This window comes from Hemiscyllium ocellatum, chromosome 28 (genome assembly GCF_020745735.1).
Source record: "Hemiscyllium ocellatum isolate sHemOce1 chromosome 28, sHemOce1.pat.X.cur, whole genome shotgun sequence".
In the NCBI taxonomy this organism is placed as follows: domain Eukaryota; kingdom Metazoa; phylum Chordata; class Chondrichthyes; order Orectolobiformes; family Hemiscylliidae; genus Hemiscyllium; species Hemiscyllium ocellatum.
Window position 1 is genome coordinate 8,674,734 of NC_083428.1, and position 27,572 is coordinate 8,702,305.

At 40.4% G+C, this 27,572-nt stretch overlaps 1 protein-coding gene across 1 annotated transcript; it reads right to left on the minus strand.

The window, feature by feature from the left end:
- Positions 1 to 7,810: 7,810 nt before the first annotated feature.
- Positions 7,811 to 27,094, minus strand: LOC132829061 (zinc transporter ZIP3-like). The gene is made up of 3 exons (XM_060846352.1): positions 26,878 to 27,094; positions 18,774 to 19,166; positions 7,811 to 14,780 (listed from the first exon to the last, which is right to left on the minus strand). Exons 2-3 carry the CDS (start codon positions 18,978 to 18,980, stop codon positions 14,040 to 14,042), a joined length of 948 nt encoding a protein of 315 aa, XP_060702335.1. The 5' UTR covers positions 18,981 to 19,166; positions 26,878 to 27,094; the 3' UTR covers positions 7,811 to 14,039.
- Between the last annotated feature and the right edge of the window lie 478 nt (positions 27,095 to 27,572).

Here is a 27,572-nt window from a genome sequence, read left to right on the forward strand (position 1 = left end):
TAATCACAAGGTCAGAGTTTGTTGCTCTCTTTAATGCCCTTCAAGAAAGTGCTGATGTGCTGACATCTTGAATGACTTAGTCCATGTAGTGAGGCACAGTGCTGTTAGGGAAAGAGTTCCACGTTTTTGACCCAGTCACAGTAAAGGAATGGTGAAAGAGTTCCAGCTCAGGATGGTGTTTGATCTGAAGGGGAATTTGCAGGGTCTCTCCTATGCGTCAGCTCTCCTTGTCCTTTGAGGTGGTAGAGGTTGAGGGATTGGCAGGTCATAGAGACGTACAGCATAGAAACAGACCTTTCGGTCTAACTCATCCATGCTGACCAGATATCCTAACCTAATCTAGTCCCATTTGTCAGCACTTGGCCCATATCCCTCTAAACCCTTCCTATTCATATATGCACCCAGATGCCTTTTAAATGTTGCAATTTTAACAGCCTCCACCATTTGCCCTGGCATTTCATTCCATACCTGCACCACGCTCTGCATGAAAAAGTTGCCCCCTTAGGACCCTTTTAAATTTTTCCCCTCCCACCTGAACCTATGCCCTTGAGTGCTGGGATCCCTCAACCCAGGATAAAACCTTCACTATTTACCCTATCCATGCCCCTCATGATTTTATAAACCTCTATAAGGTCACCCCTCAGCCTCTGACGCTCCAGGGAGAACAGCCCCAGCCTAGTCAGCCTCCCCCTGTAGCTCTAAAACCTCCAAGCCTGGCAACATCCTTGTAAATCTTTTCTGAACCCTTTCAAGTTTCACAACTTTCCAATAGGAGAGATATCAGAATTGCACACAATTTTCCAAAAGTGGCCTAACCTGTACAGCCACAACATGACCTTCCAACTCCTGTACTCGATGCTCTGACCAATAAAAGAAAGCATACCAAATGCCTTCTTCACTATTCTATCTACCTGCCACTCCACTTTCAAGGAATTATGAACCTGCACTCCGAGGTCTCTTTGATTAGCTGCATTCCCCAGGACCTTACAATTAAATGTACAAGTTCTGCCCTGATTTGTCCTTCCAAAATGCAGCACCTCACATTTATCCAAATTAAACTCCATCTGCCACTCCTCAGCCCATTGGCTCATCTGATCAAGATCCCGTTGTAAGCTGCGGTAACCTTCTTTATTTTTGGTGTTATTTGCAAACTTACTAACCATAACTCCAATGTTAACATGCAAATCATTTATACAAATGATTAAAGTGCTGTTTAAGAGCTTGCTCCACACTTAACACAATACAGTCACAGTTGTTGTCTCTGCCAGTTTGGCCCTTCACCTTTAGCACCATCCACCCTAAAGGTTCCTGGAAACACTATATAACATTTCTGTAGAATGTTGTGGTACTTTTAACATGATTTTTTAAAAAACTCTGCAGTGATTCACAGAAGCGCCACCAATGAAAATGTGGACATTAGAGCCTCACAGAGAGATATAAAAATAGGTGACCTAAAACCTGGACCAGGAGGTATGATTTTAAGAGAGATTAAAGGGGAGAAAGGGAGGAATAAAGGTTTGGAGAGGGAATTTGTGAGTTTGAGGCCTGGATAGCTAAGGTGGCAATTGTTGAGTTGGTGTGAACAACATAAATGAGAAACAGAGAATAGAAAGAACTGGGTAATTGGAATCTAGCATTCTTTTTAAAAACAGCAAATGGATATTACAGTAAATTGAATCTTACAGTTTGTGAAGTAGTGGGTTTTTTTAAAATGCTCAATTATAGGACAAAGTGAGGAATGGAAGAATGAGTTCTACAGTTTTGAAGTCCTAAGGAATAATGAAAGTTTGGGATGGATGGTGTGGATTATAAGCGTGCGCAATGTGTAATTTCTTCATCTGAAAGACTAGGTTTTGGTTGTCAAAATCTGTTCAATCTGAACCATTTGTGAAGGCAAAAAACATGTAAATCCTAACAGGCTGATGAGTCTTTTGATAGGAGGGACTAGAAGTTAGCAATTTTTGAGAAGATTTGTACTTCAGGTTGATGATAAATGTATGTTTGCTCGCTCGCTGAGCTTGAAGGTTTGTTTCCAGATATTTCACCACCATACTAGTTAACATCATTAGTGAGAGTGTCTGATGAAGCGCTGGTGGTATGTCCCGCCTCTCTGTTTATAGGTCTTGGCTTCTTAAGGGACTAGAAGTATCAAAAACAGAAATTATTGGAAAAGCTCAGTAGGTCTGACAGCATCTGTGGAGAGAAATTAGAGTTAATGTTTTGGGTTGACTTGACCTGAAAGGTTAACTTTGATTTCTCTCCATAGAGGCTGCGAGACCTGCTGAACTTTTCCAACAATTTCTGTTTTTCGATCTGATTTACAGCATCCACAGTTCTGTTGGAACTACAAGTATATCAGGTTTCTAGTTCAGATTTAATATTCAACAGGATTGATCAGGTTGTAAGGTATGGGCACACAACGCACTAAATATTAGACAATGTATTCTCTCACACTTCCTAAGGTGAGGAAGAGATAACAGACAGAGCTGTTACTTTTTCTTTTTAAGTTTGGGGTGGCACAGTGGTTAGCACTGCTGCCTCACAGCACCAGGGTTCCAGGTTTGATTCCAGCCTCAGGTAACTGTCTGTGTGGAGTTTGCACATTCTCCCTGTGTCTGCGTGGGTTTCCTCCAGGTGCTCTGGTTTCCTCCCACTGTCCAAAGATGTGTAGGTCAAGTGAATTGGACATGCTAAATTGCCCTTGGTGGTAGGTGCATTAGTCAGAGCAAAATGGGTCTGGGTAGGTTACTCTTTGGAGGGTCGGTGTGGACTGGTTGGGAATCTAATCTTAAGCTAGACTCATAGGTTTTGCTAGAAGATGAACAAGCATTTAAAATTTCAGGTGATAGTCAGTCTCTATTATGAATGAACTGCTACTAATTTTGAGGTCAACGTACGTTCAAATATTGAAATTATATGTCCAGATGGCAGTTTTTCCAACCCTTTCACATTAAGCCACCTCCTACTTGGGTTGCCAACTCAGTTGGAAGTTTCCTATCATGATTTACAGCTTCGAGTGCTTTGCCTCAACTCATGCCAGTGGTTACCAAATGCTTCCTCTCACAAAGGCCTGCCTTCCCACACCAAAGTGAACTGATTCTGCCATACTCAATTGTTGAATGCCAGTCAAACAGCTATTTCCACTAACAAATCTCCAGTACTTTTAGGACAAGCCTAAACAGTTTTTTTTTCCAAAAGAAGGAATAAGTAGCTTCCTAACTGCCACTATGATTTTTTCTGAGTTGCCTGCAGCACTGTCCATGTTTCATTTTAAGACTTAAGGTTAATTTTGGAAAGTTGGCAACTCTATTTGGCAATTCTGTCAAAATAGAAGATAAAAATTCAGAATTTATGAATCCTTGTTCACTGGTGCCCCATGGCAGTTTCAGATAAGACAATTATTCTTAGTGCAGTCCAGTGCTTAGCATATCTTATTGTTTCACTGCATAAAGTGGCTTCTATAGCAAGGTGATCACCACTTCTCATTGTTATTATTCTCACTATGAGCAAGGCACCAGGTGTGTGTTTGACATTTACTTGTTGTGACAGAAGGAAACCTGTGGACTCAACATGATAGGAGAGAGAGTATGCTCACTTCCTACAATTCCTGTGATATTACCTTGTGTACGATGATGAGCAATCTGCGATTATGAACAGCATCATCAAATACTATGGCGCAGTTGAGGAAAGAAGAGAATAGCTTCCCTGGAGATTCCTGCAGGTCACCAGGAGCAGAATCACTGACTCATTCTTACTTAAACACAGCAATTAACATTTGCAATCGCTTATTAAAGCTAAAAACTCATGAATCCCCATGATTTAATCAGAGACTGTACATCATTTCAAAACAATTCAAACAGGAGGCAGAAGCTCAGCAGTTACAAAAAAAACCAGTAATTATTTATTTTTAGTTTTGAAGGACTGCGTTAAATTAATACATCATATTTTGGCTCATGGCTTTGATAATGACATCATTGGCAACCTGGTGGCTGTAAATTCTCAGATCACCACCTTCTTTCTCATAACTAGCGGTGTGTTCTGCTGGCAACCATTAGGAAAAAGGTTTAAGAAACTGACTGAATGTTTTAACAGTGTGGCAGCCTTGACTCAGTGGGTAACTCTCTCACCTCAAATTAACAGATTGTGGGTTCAAGAATCACTCAAGAAACTGGAGTATAAAATCTGAATTGAAAATCTAGTGCAGTATGACGGGGAGCTGCAGTGTTAGAGATGTCTTGGATGATATACTGAAGCTTCACCTGCATACTCAGGTGGACATGAAATAGGAAAGATCATTAACCTGAAATGTTAATGCTTTTACACTTAACACAAATACTTCCTGACCTGCTGAGTAACTCCAGTAATTTTTAACTTTATTACAGATTGCCAACATTCACAACACCTACTTTGAAATCTGTGTTAGTGATGCCGATTAAAGGGTAAATATCAGCCAGGACACAAGCAATAATTCCTTTCCTCTTCCTTCAAAAGTGCCAATGGATTTTTTTATGTTACCAAGTGCACAGCTTTAAAATCTCGTTTGGAACTCTCGTCTGATTAAGGGAGTCATAAATTCAGTTTAGGGTCAAATTGGTCATAAAAGCCAATGGCAGTATGCAGGGAGGAGAACTAAATTAAGAATTTTATGGTAGGTCAAAAATCCAATGGTGTTACTCTTTCTAGTATTTAATTGGAGGATAACTTGGTTAATCTAGGGCGAGATTGCAAGCAACCTGCTATGCAGTTCCAATAATAGTCGGGCACTCAGAAAAAACTGAGTTTTCATTTCTTTGTAGTACATTCTATCCAACGTCTGTCATCCAGACATTTAAAACTTGGGTCTTCAAAGCAATGAAAGGGAAACAATCAGCAAATGAGATCATGAAATACTCACTTTGCAGCATCTTTCAGACAATTATATGAGCAAAGTCCTTTCCTCTTGGACTATCATGTCGTATTTAACAATCTTAGAGGGAGTGAAGATTCTATTGAAGAGGATACGGCATAATTTGGGCTTTGACTATCAGCTTAGAAATATCAATTCAGATAGTGTCCTTCAAAGATTCATCAGCTAGAAAACAGCTTTTTTGCCCAGATATTGTACAGTACCTTGTACAGTACCTTACTCTTTGTAGAGTAAGCCAAGTCCTCCAATCAAAAAAATTCATTTGATCCATTGGTTTGGAGCTGAGTTACCTGACCTCAGCAAGAATTGCATTACAGGTGGCGCCCCTACCTCACAAAATGCAACAAGAGAACAAGGCAGAATTCCAACTTCAGCTTACTATTCGTGATTCACACTAGGAAATATGATTGTTTTTACAACAGATATACCAGCAGTGGGCAGTATAATCTATTAGTCTTCCCTCTATATCCAGCCTGTAATCAGCTAAGGGTAGCAATGAATGCGGCTGGAATTGATGGCATGGCTGAATTGTTTGTCAACGCGTACTACTTCAAGCTAAGACAAGAGAACCACATGGGAATCAGAGGATGGACAAGCACCTACAGAACTGAAGCCTGCTACAAGTCAGCTGAATCAGGTGATGAGACTCAGGTCAGAAGTTGGGACACCTGTGATGAATAACTCCTCATCACTATCCAGGACAATGCAGCCCATTGGCACTGTTATGAAAATGTGGTGTATTGTACTTTTAAGAAAGTTAAAAGCTAGCAGAATGACCTGACAGCACCAAGTGTTCTGAATAAGGTAACAATGTAAACTTGGTCAAAACTAGATTATCTAGGTTGCCTGGAAACAACAAAACAGATTTGAATTAGGCCAATCAGTTTAAATTATACCTGAAACAAACCAAACTTCATCCAGGTTTGAATTATGTGTATTAAAAGCCAATAACACAATCTGATGCTTTGGGGGTATAAGACCAGGGAAATTGAATAGTTGAGTGGAGGACTGCCAGGCCAATGATATCTGCAAACTCCCCGGAGAATAGCTCTCTTAAATGTATCTTCATCGATCTGTGACCTGATTATGAAGCATAATCCCTAAGAAGAAGAAGATGCAGGAAGATCTAAATAGAAGATTCGATACCTGGCTGGTTTTGAAAACTTGAATTTTTGGCAAATCCTAATTGAGGAGTTTTATTGGACTAATATTATAGAAAGGAAAGTAAAATATAGCTTAGAGGAAGTTGTAAATAGTTGTTCGTTAATTATTCTCTGTTAAACCTTAAGAAATAAAGTGGTTCATTTTTACTTTAAATAGTTTTTGGCCTCTCAAATTTTCAGATTACTGCACAGGATAAATCTTTTCTCTGTTGCTGGTTTAAATTAAGCAGGAGGGTTATAACAGCACCCCATTCACTGTCCTAACATTTACTCCTTCCAACATTGATATACAACTCACCAACATTTCTTCAAAAGTACCTTCCAAACCCTTGACCTCTACCACATAGAAAAACAAAGGCAGGGGATGCATGAGAACGTCATACCTGCACATCGTATACCATCCTGACATCTAAATATATGGCTGTTCATTCACTGCTGCTGGATTAAAATTCTGGATCTCCCATTATGACAGGACAGTGGACATACCTAAACCACATGGAGTTCAGTGGATCAGGAACGTGGCACACTGTGAACTTCTCAAGGGCAACCGGCAAAATGTGCTGCTTTCCCAGTAACATCCAATTTCACAGAAGAATTACAAAAAAAGGACAAAATAGAATTGAACGTATAGGATAGAGACACATCACTCTTGCATTAATTTTATGTGATAGACATAAATACCAAATGTGTTTGAAGCTTAGTGGAAGCTCACTTTTTAAAAAAATGTCATTTGTGGAAGTGGGCATCACTGGCTGGGCCAGCATTTATTGTCTGTCCCCAGTTGCCCTTGAGAAAGTGGTGGTGAGCTGCTTTTTAGAGCTTCTGCAGTTCACCTGCAATTGGTTGGCCCACAATGCACTTAGGGATAGAACTCTAGGATTTTGACCCAGCAACAGTGAAGGAACAGCAATACATTTTCAAAAACGGCTGACGAGTGGCTTGAAAAACTTGAAGGTGTTGGTGTTCCCATTTCACTATTGCCCTAGTCATTCTAGGTGGACGTGGTCGTGAGGTGGAAAGTGCTATCTGCGGATCTTTAGTGAATTTCTGCAGTACACTTTATAGATAGTGCACATTGTCATGACTGAACATCAGTGGTGGAGGAAGTAGATGTTCGTCGACTTAGTATCAATCAAATGGGCAGCTTTGTTCTGGATAGTGTCAAGCTTCTTGAGTATTGTTGGAGCTGCACTCATCCAAGGAAGTGGGCAGCATTCCATCACATACCTGACTCATGCATTGTAGATGGTGGTCAGGCTTTGGGGAGTCAGAATGTGAGTTTCACACCACTGTATTCCTATCCTCTGACCTGCTCTTGTAGCCAGTGTTTATGTGGTGAGTTCAGTTCAGTTTCTGGTCATTGATAACCCCCCAAGATATTGATATTGGGGGATTCAATAATGCTAACACCATTGTGTTATTGGTGATGGTCACAGCCTGGCATTTGTGTGGCACAAATGTTACTTGCCACTTGACAGCCCAAACCTGGATATTATCCAGATCTTGTTGCATTTTAAAATGGACTGCTTCAGTATGAGTCATCGTGAATGGTACTAAGCATTGTGCAATCATCAGTGAACTTTCTGACCTTATAATGGAGGAAAGGTCATGTATAAAGTAGCTAAAGATGGTTGGGTTTAGAGAGACAGGAGTAAAACAAACTTGAAGTCTCGAACAGAATATTAGCTAGAAGTTTATTTAATTGTAACATATACCACAATTTTTAATAAAAAAAGTCAGTATTTCTACAAAGGAATACATTGTTAGCCAATATATTGACAGTACAAAACACAAAGTGCATACTTCCTCACACACAAACGTGTTGCATTGACAGATCTGTTTAGCTCCATTTTCAAGTGCTTTTGAACATATTTCAGGAAAAATTCCTGGTTTGGCAATCGGATCCAAGTGGGAGGCAGACTTCTTCGTACTTCCCTAGTCCAGTTCCCAAGACAATTTTTTAAAAAAACTTACAATCAGCGTTTACCCCATATCGGAGATAAGGTCTTGTCTGGTTATCCAAAACTCCCATTCCTAAGGCAGCAGTTTGCACAAAGGCTATTAGTAATTTCATCATGAAACCAGATTCTTCCTTTTTCTTACAAGTTTATACCCCTACGCTACACTTGTTTCTCTGCTCAATCAATCCCCAGGAAATGGTGCTCAATAGGAGGTCCACTGAAAAGGCATCCACAAAGGGTCACCTGTCATCCTCACGTTGTAATATGATCTTCTGGATGCCCACTTGCCTAACTCACTAAATCTACATTGTTCCACATTCCAAATTACACCTACATAACTTTTGCAATTTATTCACTGTATTAGTCAGTGGCTTAAGTCAACTGAAAAAAGAAGTGAAGCTGCTTATTTTTAAGTTAATGTTTAGTTTGCGTTATTTTCAATTTATAATCTTGTTCCCTTAATTTGGCTTCATATAAAATACCCACACTCAGCTGCCTACATCCAAAAACTGGGAGTGATTAATGTTAGACTGATATACAACGAAGAACTGGGAATCTGAAAACCTGAAATTTTCGTTCTCCAGCAATTTCTGTTTTGTTGGTTTGACAGACTGATGTTGCACTTTGTCAGCTGTAAATAAGCAATTCAGGTTGCATGAAGTTGAAAAGTAACAGGCTTTACAGTGACTAGAATTTTAGTAAAGTGTAAAATTGGATGCATAAAATTTTCAAATCCTGTCCACCTAAACTGTGAAATTATAGATACTGTCCTTCTAAACTGTGCAACTCAGTGATACAGGATATTAAACAGGGGTTGATGGTAGCATGTCAGTAACTGATGATGCTGGAGCAAGGTAAAGACATTGATTAAGAATATCCCTTGAGAAGCCTATTGGTGTGTAATTTGAAAATACTGTGATTTTTCCTTCAGATTATTGGCATCAAATTAAACCCAGTGAATGACACTTGGGAAGGACTGTGACACGGCCATCTGCATTGAAAGCAAATGCTGTGGATGCTGGAAACTGAAATAAGAATGAAGGAAGTATTGGAAATACACAGCACTATTCATGGAGAAAAAGAGGTAATACCACCAGTCAAAACCAGTTCAAATGAAAGATCACAGGACTGCTAATTATTATTTCAAACAGTTTTATATCTTTTTATATTACAGTCTGAAAAGCTAACTGCAACCAGACAAAACTGACAACATTATGAATAACAGACTTCACGTGTGACTCCCAACAGAGGATCGTCAAGTGCAGTGCTGGCATCAGTAACATTCTGGGACAAGAGCAGGACAAATGGCAAAAAGTTAACATGGAGAGAAAGAGCAAAATAAACACTGTTTAAAATTATAAGTTCAGTTTGAAGAGATCAAGGGTTTGAAGTTTTTATGTTTTACTTTCATGAGATATAGGTATGGTTGGAACAGCCAGGATTTAATGTTCACCCCTAATTGCCATTGAACTGAATGCCTTACTGGGCAATTTCATGGAGCATTTAAAAGTCAAACGGAGTGTTGTGGGTTTTGAGTCACAGCCAGATCAAGTAAGGACACCTTTCCTTAAGGACACCGTTCCTTAAGGGCATTAGCAAGCAAACTGCATTTTTAAAATAACAATTGATGATAACCTTGTAAGAATAGTTTTCAATTCAAGCTTTATTAATTGAATTTTTAAATTCCATCAGCTGGTAAGGTATGAACATATCCCTCCAGAGCATCAGCCTAAGTCTCTAGTTTACCAAGCCAGTAACATTACACTTAAACCACTATCCCCACCAACCTCACCTTTAACATGGGAAATATTGGCCACAGATAGAACTTTCTTAATGCCTTTCTTTAATCAATGGGGGCAGAGATGCAGTTTTAAGACCAAAAAAACCTTGGAAGAACATAGCTTGATTAGGTCTGCTGAACTTAATGGCAGAACCAGACTAGCAGTTTTTGTTTCTATTCCCAGCTGCAATAAGGAATGGGATGATCTGAAATCAGAAGAGTCTGGAGTTGCTGGTTTTCCTGATGCATGGCCCAAGTTAAGTTTAAAATGGCGTACAACTGCAAAAATAAATATGCTGTTGAAACTCTTCATCTTCCATTCAATAGGACAGAATTGCAAGAATACAACATATTAAAGGGAACAATAATTTATCCTTGAGACATGGGTGCCAATTGGTTGGTGGAGGTGCTGCCAAAAATGAGGTACATAATTTCATTATCATATTTAAGTTGTCAACCGGTCACCTGAAGTTGGCTAGTTGCCTGTTTCCTTCCCAACCCTCATCAAAATCTGCCATAACCCGCAACTCACTCAATTCCATTAAAAACAGGAAGTTGGGGGTATGGGGTGCTGGTGCTTCAAATATTTTACATGTTAGCATTCCATCCAAACTTAGCTGCCAGTTTTTGGAGGTTAAATGATCCAGTAAAAAAAGGCAAAATTACTCCATACCCAGTGCACTGGTGGCACAGCCATTCCTTTATTATTGCTACAACGCTGCATTTAAACATCGCTGGACCTTGATGCCCAGATAGAATCTTCAACCCACATTGGGATACAAACTTCAAAACAAAGCAGACTGATGGTTGCACAGACAAAGGCAGAGTTGATACTAAACAAAATAGGTGTCAACACCTATAAAGTTAAAAAAAATCAACAGCAGGTTATAGTCCAACAGGTGTGTTTGGAAGCACTAGCTTTCGGAGCGCTGCTCCTTCATCAGGTGACAATGTTTGGTACCCATACGGAGGGCCTCAACCAAGACCTTGGGTTCATGTCACATTACAGGTGATCACCATTGCACTACACACACACACACACACACACACACACACACACACACCACTCACAGACTTAAGACACTGTGTACTCACTGCACACACACAACTCCCACCCCAGACACACACACACAAACAGACAAAGACCCACATGCACACATATATTTTGTGTGGGGTGAATTTGTACTTGCAGAGTTACATCGCACTTTGCTCAAAAACTGCATACATTCATGTAGAACTCTGAGCTCAAAAACTGCATGAATTTATGTAAAACTCTGTTATCCCACTTTTTAGATTAGAATCAATCTAAACATTAGGTCATAGACAGAGAAAACAGGGAGCTAACACCTTCAAAATATTGTCTAGCTATCACCATCATTAACAGCTAACTCAAGAATGCAACTTTTAAAAAAAAGTTTTGTGATTTACACATGAAAGAAGTGAAACTATCACTGTATTCTAACAGATGAAAGGCTTAACAGACAATCAATTTTTCAATGTATAATTTCAGTTACATCACACTGCAAATTTTTGCTATAAATTCTGTGTTACGATCGAGCCCTCCACTATCACCTGATGAAGGAGCGTCGCTCCGAAAGCTAGTGTGCTTCCAATAAACCTGTTGGACTATAACCTGGTGTTGTGTGATTTTTAACTTTGTACACCCCAGTCCAACACCGGCATCTCCAAATCACAAATAAACATAATTCAACTTGAGGCATGAAGATGCTGTTAAACCAATATTAAAAGAAAAAGATACATATATGAAATCTGTCAAAAACAAATAAAAGTTTCCCAGATAATAACAAAGAAATCTTGCGTTGACACACATTATTTAGGTCTCAAAATCCTGAAGTGCTTCATACATTTGATTGACTTTAAATTGCAAGACTGTCTTGTAAGTATATTTCAATATTGTTTGAATGATAGGTTAACATTTCTCCAGCAGCTTAAAATTTAGTTGATGCAAAACATTATTAATGAAGCAACTTGCTGCTCCACACTTCTACCTCTTCCATACTCATTCCACTTAAAAGGAGACTGGGTTCCCATCATTTTAAAAGATGTTCTACCAAAACAAACACTTGAGCAAAATACATTATATATTTACAGTGATATAGTTCCTCACACCATCTGTGACAAACAGCATTGTATTTACTTTATGCAATACTCAAACTTGGAAGTGATATACATTTATCTTTCTTTCTGTCGCTCACGAAGATTAGCCCACCATCACATACTGTCTACACTCTCAGAAGAAGGAAGTTCTCGAGTGAGGTACAAGTTGGCATGGCTAGTGACTCTGGCTGGGGTCCAGTCGCAACGCCTTCAGGCGAGATAGAGGAGGAAGTGAAATTCAGTAAGGTGAGAGTTTCTTGGGCTCACTATGTAGAAAATGGAGCCATTGCTAAATCATTAACCAAGGTGTCTAAGGAATTCACAGACAACAAAACTCACCAAATGACGAGTTATTTAGACAATAGCTTTTAGCCCAAGAGGACAATTATCCTTCACATACCTTCTACCAATCCCATCTACAGGAAACCGTTCTTCCTGAGCTTTGTGAATTCCTGGCGGCCGTGACATGACTATTTCCTGCTCAACTCCTTTTGTTTATAGAAAGAAAAGTCATCAGCAGTTATCAAGTAAGAAAGAGTCACAAGCAACAATTTATTTTGCTGGCTGTTGATACATGCTTTGCAAAGACACTGGGAATCTCCAGTACTTCACCTCGAAAAGACTGCTTTGCATATGTTCTGACACAGTTCATCAGGCTATCCTTTGCTAGCGCTGGAGACATCACAATTCAACAGAATTTGATTCTGACCTCAAGGGAATAGAGGTTTCTATAATGTCACCAGCAAGATTTTCTTATCAGATTTAAGTGGACTGTTCTCCGTCTCCAGTGCTGTGGCAACAAATTTGATTACAGTCCCTTAACTAGGGGAGATTAATTAATGCAATGTAGATAAATAGTTCAACTGTACCATCAAGCACCATTATCAAGCAGAACTGAATTTGATGTTAAGCAAGGTTTGTTCACTACATCACATTTAACAGCAGTGTATTAATCCAGGGCTGGAGCGCATTATTTCATTTAAATTCAGTACATTATTTCACTCAGCTTTTCTTAGTGAAGTAATTAACACTGGCTGCTTAAATGAGCAAGTGTTCAATTAGGATAAAAGTAGGAGGTTCTGCTCTCCTTGCATGCACTCAGTCCAACCTAACCTTTTACCATCCTAATACCAAGGCACAATTTTGCAGTCACCAAATCGGTACCTCATCTTTTTTTATGCTCAAAGCTTATTGTGTATCAGCAGGCTACAAATTGCAGGAAATTCACAATCCAACCCAATTCTGTCCTTGCATGACTTCCAAAAAAAGACATGCTTTCCAATAGGCGTGGGGATCAGGAGTTAGAAAGGAGACGAATTCTCCACGCCTTAGTTCAGGCCCCTTGTTAGTTCTTTACCATCAGCCTGACTGACATCTGCGAGCTTAACACAAGTTTGAACTAAATGATGCAACCCTCTTGCTGTGGGAATAGATCACAATAAGGAAAATAAATAATCCCTGTCCATTTTCACCTTTGAGACTGGCACCCCCTTTGGTATTAAGGAAATATACATTAACATATTCAACTGTAAAACCACATTCTATCAAAAACACAAACTTGAAATTTGTTAAATGCTTACAAATAAATTTTATACAGTCTGGAAAGAATTCAGCGCACAAACATTAAAATCCCTGACAATAATTTAAACATCATACAGCAGACATATACATATGTAAACATATTCAGCAATGTTGTCACTAGGATCTCAATAAAACTTTATGGACTTGTGAACTGAATTATTGTAACAGGCAGATACTCCCTTGTATTACATGAAGTTGACGCTCTGATGAAAATAATTTCAGATGAATTAAGCATGCCACATGAGATACACCGGCATATTATTACAGTGAAAGCTTTAAGTTAGTATTTTTTAAATAAAAACTTTTTGCTTACTGTAACTTAATAAACTAAGTAATCCAGTACCAACCCTGTACGAATATACTTGCAGCAATCATAAAACCAATTACAGGTTTATGACAACATTGGATATAGTACCCACAGATGTAATGATAGATTAGAAAATAACAAAACTGCGATCAGAGATACTAATCAAACTGTCTGAGAAGGTTACGTGCTTTAGTTGAAGTGCAAGCTGAACCAAGGCAAAATGTTACCACTTTAGAAAGACAAACCCAGCCAGTAGTGTGTAACCTACGATCAGAGAAAGTACTTTCAGAAGGCGATCATGTTTGTCTTCAAATTCTTTCACCAGAATTTCAAAGAAAGTGACAAACAGAAATGTACCAGCCGCAAAACCCTGCAGCACGACTGATGCGATGTGACTGCCGAGACTGTCAGCACTCTGAATACCCATCCCAATGCCTATCCCAGCTGGTATCATCACGCTGACCATTAGTGCTAACTTCAGTGCATCTTTCATCAGCATGCCTCCTTTTGCCATGCTCACTCCCAGTGCCACAGCAGCCAGTGTCTCGTGGACTGCTACTCCAATGAACAAATTGATAATCTTTCCTCCTTTCTCCTGCAAGCCCAGGGCCAAACCTTCGAACACAGAGTGGGCAGACAGGGCAAACACGAGGCTGAATAATCGCAATGGGCTGGAATGTGGCAGGTCAGACAAGTTGAGAGAATGGCTATGAGAGTGATAACTGCGGCTGTACAGATTGCTTTGACCTCGTCCTGGTGAAATGAAGGGGCTCTCATACTCAGAATCACTACCCCCTTCTGACCCTGCATTGAACGTTTCCAAGTCGATGAAGGATGTTCTCTCCTTTCGAAATGTCAGAATCAATTGCTCAACAAATAGCGTCAGAAAAAACCCCACCATCATCGTTGTCTCGCCCAGTGGATAGTCACTTGAGATGTTTCCACTTTTAAGAACCTCTTGAACCTGCAACAGGAATTTAACAATCTATAGAACAATGTTTGAAACGGAGCAAAAAATGATTAACAAGATTGGTGACATTTGTTCCTTAAGAAATCCTGAAATGTCTGCTAGTTAATTTCACACCTGACATTAATGCTTACAATAAGTTTTTCAGAAAAAATATCCAGTTGGAATGCCTTAATTTCTGTTTAAAAACAGGGAATCAAGATTCCCCTAGTGAGCTTGTTGGTAAATTCAGATCATAGTTTAACCAGACAGTTTCAGGTTTGACACCAAGTCTTTGGAGCCAGCTAGTGACAGTAAAGTTGATATGCTTACTGTCTGTGTCCCTTGACATGGAAGAAGGGAATTAAAAGTTAATCAGTGTTCATGGTTCTGTATAGTAATTTGAGTTCCCCAGTTGACAATTACAATATACAGGGGAAGGTGGGAGGAATGAAGTAGGGGAACACTGCCAGAGTATCTGGTGACAGCTATCACTCTCTGGGCAAACACAGCAACAGCAACCACTATACACATTATATTGGACAGCAGCTAGGACAAGTTAACTATAACTCAACAAGAGTCAGCTCATTCAGGCTTAAAGTAGGTCAGGTTGAGGAATTCTGTCAGACAGTTTGTGAGTCCACCTATGGTTCTTTGTTAGAGAACCTCCCAGTCAGATCCTTTCTACGCAACTGAAGTCTCACCCACTCCACACTGCTCTGGAGGTGGTGAAGAGACTATTACCCCACCTGTTGCCTTTGCAAAGGAGGTCAGGATAGGGAGTTTTAATTGACGCTGTTACGGAGAACTCTGTGCTCTACAGGCTGTGCTCAGGGATTCAAACAGAGCCAAAAATTAACTTCACCTGGAGCACCATTAACTCATCAAAAGATAGAATTTGGTCTGCCTAGGACTTCTCGTCCATTGCAAGGAATTTTCTTTAACCAAGTGTTGCAGGCTGGCAACTATCATGGTGTAGGATTACATGCTGTGGCACACACTAAAACTTGGCACAGCTAAGGCACAAAGGGGAATGGTCATTCCTAGGATCTCAGCCACCAAGAGGCTGGACTCTGTAGTACACCTCAGGCTGTGTGCCTTACAAGGAATGCATGCTGTTAACCAAGAATGTTGAAAAATGTATTGAGGCACATCAAAGTGGAACATGGTACGTTAAGGAAAATGTTACTTTTATCGCTATTTCTGTAATCTTCAAATTGCCCTCAAATCGTATATTTGATACAGAATAATTTTGTAAACAATTGCTGAAATGGAACTTGCTGTAATGGGACATGTTCAGTTTTCTTGCAAATTCTGGACAGTCAAATGTTTTGTAACTTTTTAAACAAACTTTATGAATAGAAAATATTTTTGAAAAGGAAAAAATAGATGTGGGGAATACTGAATAATTTGGACTGCACTGACTTCTGTCCTTAGTGTCAATTCTTTTCGTATCCTGTGAAAGGAAGGATGACGAAGTGAGGGCATTCAACAACAGATCTCAAAGGTTTTGTTAGTTTTTCAAGGCAAGTCACTTCATGCCTCTTTGCATAACAGTGTGGTATCAATGATGCTGGTGTTTTCCTCCAGCTTTCTGGAGCTGGAGCTTTGTGGCAACTGCCTAAAGTGATGCAATGTACATTTATAGAAGGTGAAGTCAATACAAGGTCTGCACTCCCTCAGAGTTGCATTGTCTATTTTATGCAACCTTTTTCATGATTACTGAAATCCCTAAAGCATTTCATAGCTAATGAAGTGCTCTTTGATGAATATCAACTTTCTCACAGTGTTGTGTGTTCATATGAATGATCCAATGTCATCCATGAATAAAACTGTATCATTAAATTACCACATGTATGGACATGCAGAAGAAATTGAACGGACCACCTACTTACACATCAGGAAGAAAAACTTCGAGGGAACAATGATACGCTATTATTAGAATGTGAGACAAGAAGGAATACATTTCTGTACAGCAAACTCTCACAAATAGCAATATGATAATAAAGTAGAAAAAATAATATTTTCATTTAAATACAATCATGCACAACTACAGGACAATTTTGAATGCTTTACAGCCAATGAAGTGCTTTGTTTGAGGAGCTGTCACTATTATAATGTAGGGTCAGATCATCAATATCTGTGATGTTGATTGAAAGATAAATAGTGGAACACTGTATATAACTTCATGCCATCTAGAAAATATCTTGATCTCTTCTTTCTCAGTAAAAGTATGTATAACCTACACGAGCTTACATTGAACTCCATTTGAGGGAAGTTGGGAGGAGTATGTGAAGGTACTGGCTATAATCTTCCAAACTTCCTTAAAAGAGAGGGTGGTGTTCCAGAACTCAAAAACAGCAATCTTTGCACCCAATGCAAAAAGAAAGGGATTCATCCAACAACTGCAGGCCACTCAGTTTCAGCTCTGGGATAAGAAATCTTTTAGAAATGGCAATCAAGACAAAATTAAAAGTCATTTGCAAAAGCATACATTAAGAATGGCAAGTACAGATTCATTAAATTAAAAACATGTTTAATTAATTTGTGAATTTTTAAGTGAAATAACGAGCAGGCTTGATGAGGATAATGAGAGAGGTGGATGTGAATGTTGATGGGCAGCATATGGATTTCAACAAGGCATTTGATAAAATGTCACATAATAGGTTTGCCAGCAAAGTTGAAGACCATGGGATAAAAGAGACAGTGGATGCTTAGATGCAAAGTTTGCTGAGTGATAGGAAGCAGACAGGCGGTGAATGGTTGTTTTTTTGACCTGGAGAGTGGTATGTAGTGGAGTTCCCGCAAGGTTGGTACTAGGTCCACTGCCTTTCAAAATGACTTCGAATTTTCAAGTATAGGAGACAGTGAGGACTGCAGATGCTGGGCTCTGATGCAGGGTTATACATTTGAAATGTCTACTCTCTTGTTCCTTAGAATTAAGTGTAGACATTGCAAATTAAATTTAATGCAGAGAAGGGCAAGGTTTAGACGGAAGATCAAAGCTGAAAATATAAAATAAAAAGAATGCAACTCTAAAGAGAGTGCAGGAACAGAGGAACCTGTCAGTGCATATGCACAAATTGTTGTAGGTAGGTGACAAATGGCATCACCATAGGAAATGACATCATCTACCCAAGGAAACCTAAACACAAATAGAAAGCGGATCATGAACACCAGTGCTTCACCGGAGGCTCACTGATGAAACGTCTGAAAATGAACCTTCCAGCTCAGTGAGCAAACTTACATCCAGCAGTAGGGCACGTTAAGAAAATGATTAGGAAGGCATTAAGGATCCTGAACTTTATAAATTAAGGAATTCTCGAGCCCAAAAACTTTCCAAAACACTAGGTTGACTCCAACAGAGAGTTGTGCCAATTTAGGAAACCATTCTATAGGCAGGTTATGAAAGCTTTAAAGGCAGTATACTAAGGTCAAAAGAAGCATTCCATAGATGTGGGATAGATTGGAGAAGTTACGGCTGCTTTCATTAGAGACAAGAGGTTGAGTAGATTTGAAAGAGGCGTTCAAAAATCATTTGGGGGTATGGACAGGATAAACAGGGAGAAACCATTCCCACTTGAAGAAAGGTGAAGGAATTGAAGAGAACAGCAAAACAAAATACAGTGGCAACAACAGGATTTTTTTTGAAACATAGCAAGTGCTTGTAAACTGCAGTGAGGTAAAAAACTGGATAACTAGCTGAAGAAAAAAAGAAATGCAGTGGTACAATTGCAGGAGAGTGGGACTCTTTTATCGAGTGAGCACAGACACGAAGGGCTGAATGGTCTGCTTCTTTACCATAACCATGCAACGATTCTAAACAAAGCAATCCACCTATTCCTTATCTATATTCAAAAAGGAATTTCACATCACCAAACTTATTCAAAGAAAAACACCAAACATTTGACAACAAAAAGAGTTCTGTTTCACTGATGAACCCTCATCTGTCTCCTCCCCCTCCAGATTACTCTTGCCATCAAAGACAATTAACAGGCAGACAGTCCTCACCTTTTCCCTTACAACTGGCAACAGAGCATTGAAGCAGGTTGCCAGAAACACTCCACCACCAAACGAACTGCAAAGTGACAGCACTTTCTTGGACTTGTGCGACTTTTCATAGTCAATTTGGATCATTCGAACGGGCAATAGTGAGCCCAACATCATTAGGATGAAAACCCCAGCCATGCAGAAGACCTTTATCACCAGAATATTCATCTTCAAATCCAAGTTACGTTGTATCTGTTTTCAGGGGATGGACTGAAGACACAGATGAAGGGTGCTTGAATTCAATTTACAGTTGACTTTCTGTTCTCGCTCATCTTTCCATTCCAAAGAGAGGGAAGACTTATCTCACTTAACCAATTTTCGAATGATTTGTGAATGACTCCAAATTCATTGTAACTGAAGAGGAAGAAAAACAAAATTAATTGTTTTTTCACTTCAATTTTTCAACTTATGCTGCGAAAGTAACAAAAATTTGTTTTAACACATCAGTTAATGACTTATGGTGGGAACGAGGAGGAGTGTGGCACAATGAGATGACTCAACTGATTTTGAATAATAGAGAATGTTGCCAAATCTTTTTATCTTGCAAAACTCAAGACAAACACAAGAATGCCAAAATTTCAAACAATAATGACAATTTATACAACAGAGGAAAGCATCCAGATTGGTTGGCAAATTGACACTCACTGGCTGAAGTATTGCCTTGGAGTAAGCAGAGACCTGTAGGCTACCCAAGCTCGCAGGTAATTCAAAAAAAAGGCACATGCTTGATCAAAACAGGATTGAGTGTCCAAATGTGTGTTGCTTCAAGCATAGTATCATATAGAAGAGGTTCTTCTTTTGCACTGCCAAAAATAGGCTATTAGCAAACTAGTCCCATTTTCACACTAGGCTGGTAGCCTTGAATGTTATGATACTTTAAATGAATCACAGAATCCCGACAGGGTGAAAACAGGCTATGTGGCCCAACAAATCCACACCAACCTTCCAAACAATAACCCATCCAGATCCATTCCCCTACCTTATTACACTATATTTACTCCTGACTAATGCAACTAACCTACACATCCTTGAACATTATGGGCAGTTTTAGCATAGCAAATTCACCTTCTCTGCACATCTTTGGAATGTGGGAGGAAACCAGAGGACCCGGAGGAAATCCACGCAGACACGGAGAATGTGCACATTCCACATAGTCGCCCAAGGTTGGAATCAAATTTGGGTCCCTAATGCATGAGGCAGCAGTGCTAACTAATGAGGTATTGGTCATTCAAATACATTTTAGAAGGTTGTGAGGTTTCACATCTCAACTACCCTTCCAGGTAATGCAATCCAGACCTCATCACCTTCTGAGTGAAAAAGTTTTTGCCCTAAAACCCCCAAAACCTCTTGCCTTTCACTTTAAAATTATGCCAAGTTATTGCCCCTTCGACTAAGGGGAACAGCTGCTTTCTTCTATTCACCCAGTCTATGCATCTCAATGTTTGCACATCTATCAAGACCCCCTCAACCTTCTCTGCTCCAAAGAAAACAACCCAAGTTTATCCACCCTCTCGTCATAGCTGAAATTCTCCTTCCCAGGCAACATCCTGGGTCATCCTGCTGTGCATCCCCTCCAGTGCAATCACATCCTTCCTGTAGTGTGGTGACTATAACTGCACACAGTATTTCAGCTGTGGCCTAAAATAAACTCTGTACAGTTCCAACATGACATCCCTACTCTTATAATTTAAGCCATGACAGAAAAATGCAAATATCACATATGCCTTCTTAGCTATCCTATTAACCTGTCCAACCTATTGATGGACAAGCATCCCAAGATCCCTCTGTTTCTCTGAGCTTTCTAGTGTCTTTCCATTCAGTAAAACTAAAGAGCTGATCATCAACTTCAGGTAGAAAGTAGTATGACATGCCCCATCTACACCAATGCAGTGAGGTGGAGAGGTTTGAGTGTGTCAAGTTCCTGGAAGTGATGATAACGAACAACCTGCCCTGGACCACCCATGTAGATGCATCCGTCAAGAAAGTACGCCTCATCTTCCTTCAGAGGCGAAGGACATTCAGCACGTCCATAAGGACCCTCACCAATGTTTACAGATGCAGCATAGAAAGCATTCTCTCTAGATGCATCATGGCTTCGTATGGAGACTCTATCCCCAGGACCATGAGAATGACAGGATGTTGTGAACACAGCCCAGATATCATTCAAGCCAATCTCCTATCTATACTTCTCACTGCCACAGAAAAACAGCCAACAATATCAAAGATCCCTCCCATCCCAGTTATAATCTCTTCCAACCTCGCCTGTCAGGCAGATTATACAAAAGCTTAAACAGACTTACCAACAGGTTTAAGAACAGCTTCTTCCCCACTGTTATTAGACTGTTGAATGGGCCTCTCAAATTGCAAACCAATGTTGATCTTGATTTTGTACATCTCCTGTGCAGCGATAACCTTGCATGCCTCACTCTGTTCAATCACTATGATCTGTATGTCTTTGTATGTTATATATCATGTGCAAAACAAAACTTTCCACTGTACTTCGGTACATGATAACAATAAATAAAGTCAAATCACTGAGCACTCTCTTGTCTTGTTCCTTCTTCTAAAGGGCATCATCTCATATTTATCAAGGTTAAATTCCACCTGCTACTGTTCTGTACATCTGACCAATTCACTTACAGCCCCCATAACTGGAGTACTGGGCTAATGGTCGGATACTTGGTAGTGTGGATGAGCAGAGGGATCTTGGTGTCCATGTACACAGATCTCTGAAAGTTGCCACCCAGGTAAATAGTTCTGTAAAGAAGGCATATGGCGTACTGGGTTTTCTTGTTACAGGAATTGAGTTCCGGAGTCCTGAGGTCATGTTGCAGTTGTAGAACACTCTGGTGCGGCCGCATCTGGAGTATTGTGTGCAGTTTTGGTTGCCATACTATAGGAAGGATGTGGAGGCACTGGAACGGGTGCAGAGGAGGTTTACCAGGATGTTGCCTGGTATGGTAGGAAGATCGTATGAGGAAAGGCTGAGGCACTTGGGGCTGTTTTCATTGGAGAAAAGAAGGTTTAGGGGTGACTTGATAGAGGTGTACAAGCTGATTAGGGGTTTAGATAGGGTTGACCATGAGAACCTTTTTCCACGTATGGAGTCAGATATTACGAGGGGGCATAGCTTTAAATTAAAAGGGTGGTAGGTATAGGACTGATGTTAGGAGTAGATTCTTTACTCAGCGAGTTGAGAGTTCATGGAATGCTCTGCCAGTAACAGTGGTGGGCTCTCCCTCTTTATGGGCATTTAAACAGCATTGGATAGGCATATGGAGGAAAGTGGGCTAGTGTAGGTTAGGTGGGCTTGGATCGGCGCAACATCGAGGGCTGAAGGGCCTGTACTGCGCTGTATTTTTCTATGTTCTATAACCTAACACCTTCCGTCTCACTGTTAATTACTGTCACCTTTGTGTCATCCACAATTCTATCATCTCCCCCTCACATTCTCACCTACATCAGTTATGAATATCACAAACAATAAGGGATCCGTGGTATGCCACCGCACACAATGCTCCAATCACACAAACAGCCTTCTATAACCACCTTTTGTCTCCTGTCACTGAGCTAATTTTGGCAAACTGGATCCAAAAATCAAGAATGTATAAACGAGCTGCATTAAAAGCTTAGCTGATTATTGTAAGCTGGTTGCTAGTGTGGCCATTACTACACTTATAAGCAAGACAAAAAAAGCAAGATCAACATTATTTTCCATCTTATAATGGACTTGATAAGAAACTGGTGAGCTGACCCATTGACAACTGAGTAGCTGATGAGGGATTAAATAAGGCTGATCTGGACACACCTTTTGGCCAGGTTGGGTAAGGAGGACAAACTTCCTTCCCCCGATGAACACTGATAAATATTTTTTTGAAACATAACAGAATAATAGTTTCATGCTCACTAATATGCACTTTTTAAAAAAATAAATGAAATTAAATTCCTCAGCTGCTACAGAATAAGTTGAACCTGTGACATTAGATCGTTTATCCAGGTCTCGAGATGAGAATAATAAAAACAAAATGAAGGAAACAAAAACTTAACAGATCTGGTAGCATCTGTGGCAAGCAATAGAGTTAATGTTTCAAATTCAACATCACTCTTCTTTGAAACTATGGTACAATACTGCTTGTAATTTTCACACAGTCAATTCAACATTACAATGTGATTTATTCACACCTTAAGTGTTCCTGTAATGAGGAAAATTTTTTTTTTTGCAAATAAAGCAATTGCAGGGATCTCTATGATAGTTAGGTTAGACCAGTGCATTGCTCAGTGCAGAATTTAGTAAGATCCTAATTTTGATGCCCGAACTTAACACTAAGAGCTAAGGAACAAACTGCCGGGGTTGAGTTGCTAATTGGTATCATGGACCTTTCTTAGATATTGAGTATATATGTATATTATATGAGGGCTCGTGGTGCATTGACAGTGTCCCAATCTCTGGGCCAGAAGGTCAAGTTTTAGCACTTACTTTCTGTGGAAGTGTGCCACAGGTTGATTAAAAATTATTGAAAGCACATTAATGGCAAGGTCCTGGATAGTGTTGCTGAACAAAGAGACCTTGGAGTGCAGGTTCATAGCTCCTAGAAAGTGAAGATGACATTTGGTATGCTTTCCTTTATTGGTCAGAGTATTGCATACAGGAGTTGGGAGGTCATGTTGTGGCTGTGCAAGACATTGAGTAAAAAGTGAGGTCTGCAGATGCTGGAGATCAGAGCTGAAAATGTGTTGCTGGTTAAAGCACAGCAGGTTAGGCAGCATCCAAGGAACAGGAAATTCGACTTTTCGGGCCAGAGCCCTTCATCAGGAATGAGGGCTCTGTCCCGAAATGTCGAATTTCCTGTTCCATGTGCAAGACATTGGTTTGGCCACTTGTGGAGTATTGCGTGCAAATCTGATCTCCTTCCAATCAGAAGGATGTTGTGAAACTTGAAAGGGTTCAGAAAAGATTTACAAGAATGTTGCCAGGGTTAGAGGATTTGAGCTACAGGGAGAGACTGAATAGGCTGGGGCTGTTTTCCTGGAGTGTCGAAGGCTGAGGGTGATCTCATAGAGGTTTGTAAAATGATGAGGGACACAGATAGGATAAATAGACAAAGTCTTTTCCCTGGGGTGGGGATTCCAGAATTAGAGAGCATAGGTTTAGGGTGAGAGGGGAAAAATATACAAGAGACCTAAGGGGCAACCTTTTCCTGCAGAGGGTGGTACGTGTATGGAATGAGCTGCCAGAGGAAGTGATGGAGGCTGGTATGATTGCAACATTTAAAAGGCATATGGATGGGTATATCAACAGGAAGGGTTTGGAGGGATATGGGCCGGGTACTGGCAGGTGGACCTAGATTGAGTTGGGATATCTGATCAGCATGGGCGAGTTGGACAAAAAGGTCTGTTTCCATGCTGTACATCTCTATGACTCTATTCTGGTCCGCTCACAGTTACACAATATTTACTATCTACATTCACATACTAAGCACAACCACTGAAGGTTAAACAATAGGCATGGGTTGAAATCACATCATGTGTCACCACAAATGTAAGTGAGGTGGGGGGGGGGCAGGGGAATATTTTTTAAAATACCGATGGCATAGAAAACAGATTGTTATTACACTTCATGGGGTTCAAGGAAGGATAACTCAACCAGAAATGTTAACTGATTTCTCTCCACAGATGCTGCCAAATCTGCTGAGCTTTTCCAGCAATTTCTATTTTTGTTTCTGATTTACAGCATCTGCAGTTTTTTTGTTTTTAAAAAAAAACACATCGGAAACAATTGCCATTTCCCTAAAATACACTTGCATAACTTCAGGAAGCCCTCTTTCCCCTGCTTATTAATATGTCAACACCCCTTACAGTATAAGGCACAGGAGCATAAACAGGCCATTTAGCATTATAGAGTCTGTTCTGACATTCATGAGAATACAGTTCCACTTTTCTGTCTTTTCTCGAATTCCTTTACTGAATAAAAATATTTATGTCAGTTCAAGGTTTCTGCGAAGATTTGTAGCTCGGGTGCTCATTGTTGTGGTTCTGTTCGCCGAGCTGGAAGCTTTTGTTGCAAACGTTTCGTCCCCTGGCTAGGCGACATCATCAGTGCTCTGGAGCCTCCTGCGAAGCGCTTCTTTGATGTTTCTTCCGGTATTTATAGTGGTCTGTCCTTGCCGCTTCCGGGTGTCAGTTTCAGTTGTCCGCTGTAGTGGTTGGTATACTGGGTCCAGGTCGATGTGTTTGTTGATGGAGTTTGTGGATGAATGCCATGCCTCTAGGAATTCCCTGGCTGTTCTCTGTCTGGCTTGCCCTATGATAGTAGTGTTTTCCCAGTCGAATTCATGTTGCTTGTTGTCTGTGTGTGTGGCTACTAGGGATAGCTGGTCGTGTTGTTTCGTGGCTAGTTGATGTTCATGTATGCGGATTGTTAGCTGTCTTCCTGTTTGTCCTATATAGTGTTTTGTGCAGTCCTTGCATGGTATTTTGTAAACTACATTAGTTTTGCTCATGTTGGGTATCGGGTCCTTTGTTCTAGTGAGTTGTTGTCTGAGCGTGGCTGTTGGTTTGTGTGCCGTTATGAGTCCTAAGGGTCGCAGTAGTCTGGCTGTCAGTTCTGAAACGCTCCTGATGTATGGTAGTGTGGCTAGTCCTTTTGGTTGTGGCATGTCCTCGTTCCGTGGTCTGTCTCTTAGGCATCTGTTGATAAAGTTGCGCGGGTATCCGTTTTTGGCGAATACCTTGTATAGGTGTTATGTCAGTCTTAGAAATATTCAATAAACCAGCCTCAACAGCCCGCTGCAGTGAAGAATTCCACAGATTCACTACTTTCTGAATCTGGTCTGATTGTGGCCTCAAATTCACTTTCATGTCCTCCCAGCCAAACCCCATCCCATAACCCTTGACTCCCTTGTCAATCAAAGCTTTGTGCAACTCAGTCTTGGACATCTACTATAATGCAATCTGTAGTGGGAAAGAAATTCCACAGAGTAATAACCTTTGACTGTCTGTCTTTAAAAGAACTGTTTTTTAAAACAACTCCAATTCTGGTATCACCCAGGGCCTATTTAACTGCAACAAGGCTTCCTCACTCACATTCCAATGCTTTAATGAATGCAAACATACCAAAGTCTTTCCTAACTGCTTGTTGTACCTGCCTGTTCAATCTTACATTTTTCCTTCTTCTTCCTCTCATGCAATGTGGGCACAACTGGCAAGGCCAGCACTTTGTTGCCCATCCATTAACACAATCTGAGTGTCAAGCCTCACTATTTCAGTGGACAGTTAAGATTCAATCACATTGCTGTGTGACCTGGAGTCACATGTGAGATAGAGCACCAAAACAGAAAATGCTGGAAAATCTCAGCAGGTCTGGCAGTGTCTGTAAGGAGAGAAAAGAGCTGACGTTTCGAGTCTAACTGACCCCTTGTCAAAGCTCTGACAAATGGTCAGTTAGACTTGAAACGTCAACTCTTTTCTCTACTTACTGATGCTGCCAGACCTACTGAGATTTTCCAGCATTTTCTGTTTTGGTTTCAGATTCCAGCATCCGCAGTAATTTGCTTTTACGTAGGATGGAGCAGGTAAGAATGGTAGATTTCCTTCTCCGAAGATGAGTGAACCAGATGAGCTTTTACTACAACCAATTATGGTTGTCAAGGACACTGTTACTAGGTTTGGCTAAATTATTTCAGATTTACTGATTGGAATTTAAATTCCACCAACTGTAATGGTGGGAATTAAATCCCATGTCTTCAAAACATTAGCCTCATCTTCTTCAGTTTTATTCCAGTGACATTACCACTGTTTAACAGAAGGTAATGGCATGCCTTCCTTTAGAGAAGGAAATCTGCCACCCTTTCCTGGTCTAGCTCTACCTCTGACTCCTAAGACACAGCAATGGAGTTGATGCTCTGAAGTGACCTAGAAATGACCATTAATTCAGTTGAACAGAAATTAGGGACAGACAACAAATGTCAGAGCTTCCACCCTAAACATCCCAGAAAAGAAATGAAACACTACACCACCAACTCCCGACAAAACTGACGATAACTAAATGTGTGACTCAGCCACCCACCTTCAAAACCTTTTATTCAGGAAGCGCGCGCTCGCGCTCTCTCACTGTAACCCCCAGGTGATGCCTTCCACAGTCAAACAGCCGCCGGCAATTAAAGGCACTCGCTCCCTCCTTTTATAAACTAGTTGGCAAAATCGGTTTAAACTCGAATTTAAAGGTTCCAGCTGCGAAATAATTCACAACATCGCTGCCCGCCCCGCGGCTTTCACTCGCCTTCCCCAGCGCCGTGTGACTGTCAAATGTTTCCGACCGAAGGGGCGGAGGGAGTGAAGAATGGTTCCGCTCTGGATACTGTGTCCCATTGGCCTGAGGAGGTTTCCTGGGATCTCCCATTAGTTATCCACTTGGAATCTCACTAAAGTGCTGGTTATGGTTGGGATTTTTCTTTTGGGCACCAAACAAACACTGGCCAAATTTCTGCAAAACTCGCCAATAACCTCACTGTGAATGGCAGAGGAGACTCATTGGGCTGAATGGCCTACTTCTACTGTTTTATTGGTTGTCAAATCAAGCCAGATGTGTCATCACTTGACATCCTTCTTCATGTCTCCCCCACATTCCCCATACCACCCACCCACTGTATAAGGTAATGTTTCTGAAGGAGTTGGTGCTCCTGTAGACTGTGCTCCACCCAACCTGATGATGCCACTCAGACTTTGATTGAAGATGGTTCCGTTCTGCATGAATACCCAGGG

What these genes read in the sequence shown, in the direction of transcription:
- LOC132829061 (XM_060846352.1), bottom strand. Translation starts at nt 18,980, where the DNA reads ATGAATATTCTGGTGATAAAGGTCTTCTGCATGGCTGGGGTTTTCATC. An exon ending in TGCCAGTTGTAAGGGAAAAG is followed by an intron (nt 14,781 to 18,773) that starts GTGAGGACTGTC and finishes TTCCTGTTGCAG; the next exon opens with GTTCAAGAGGTTCTTAAAAG.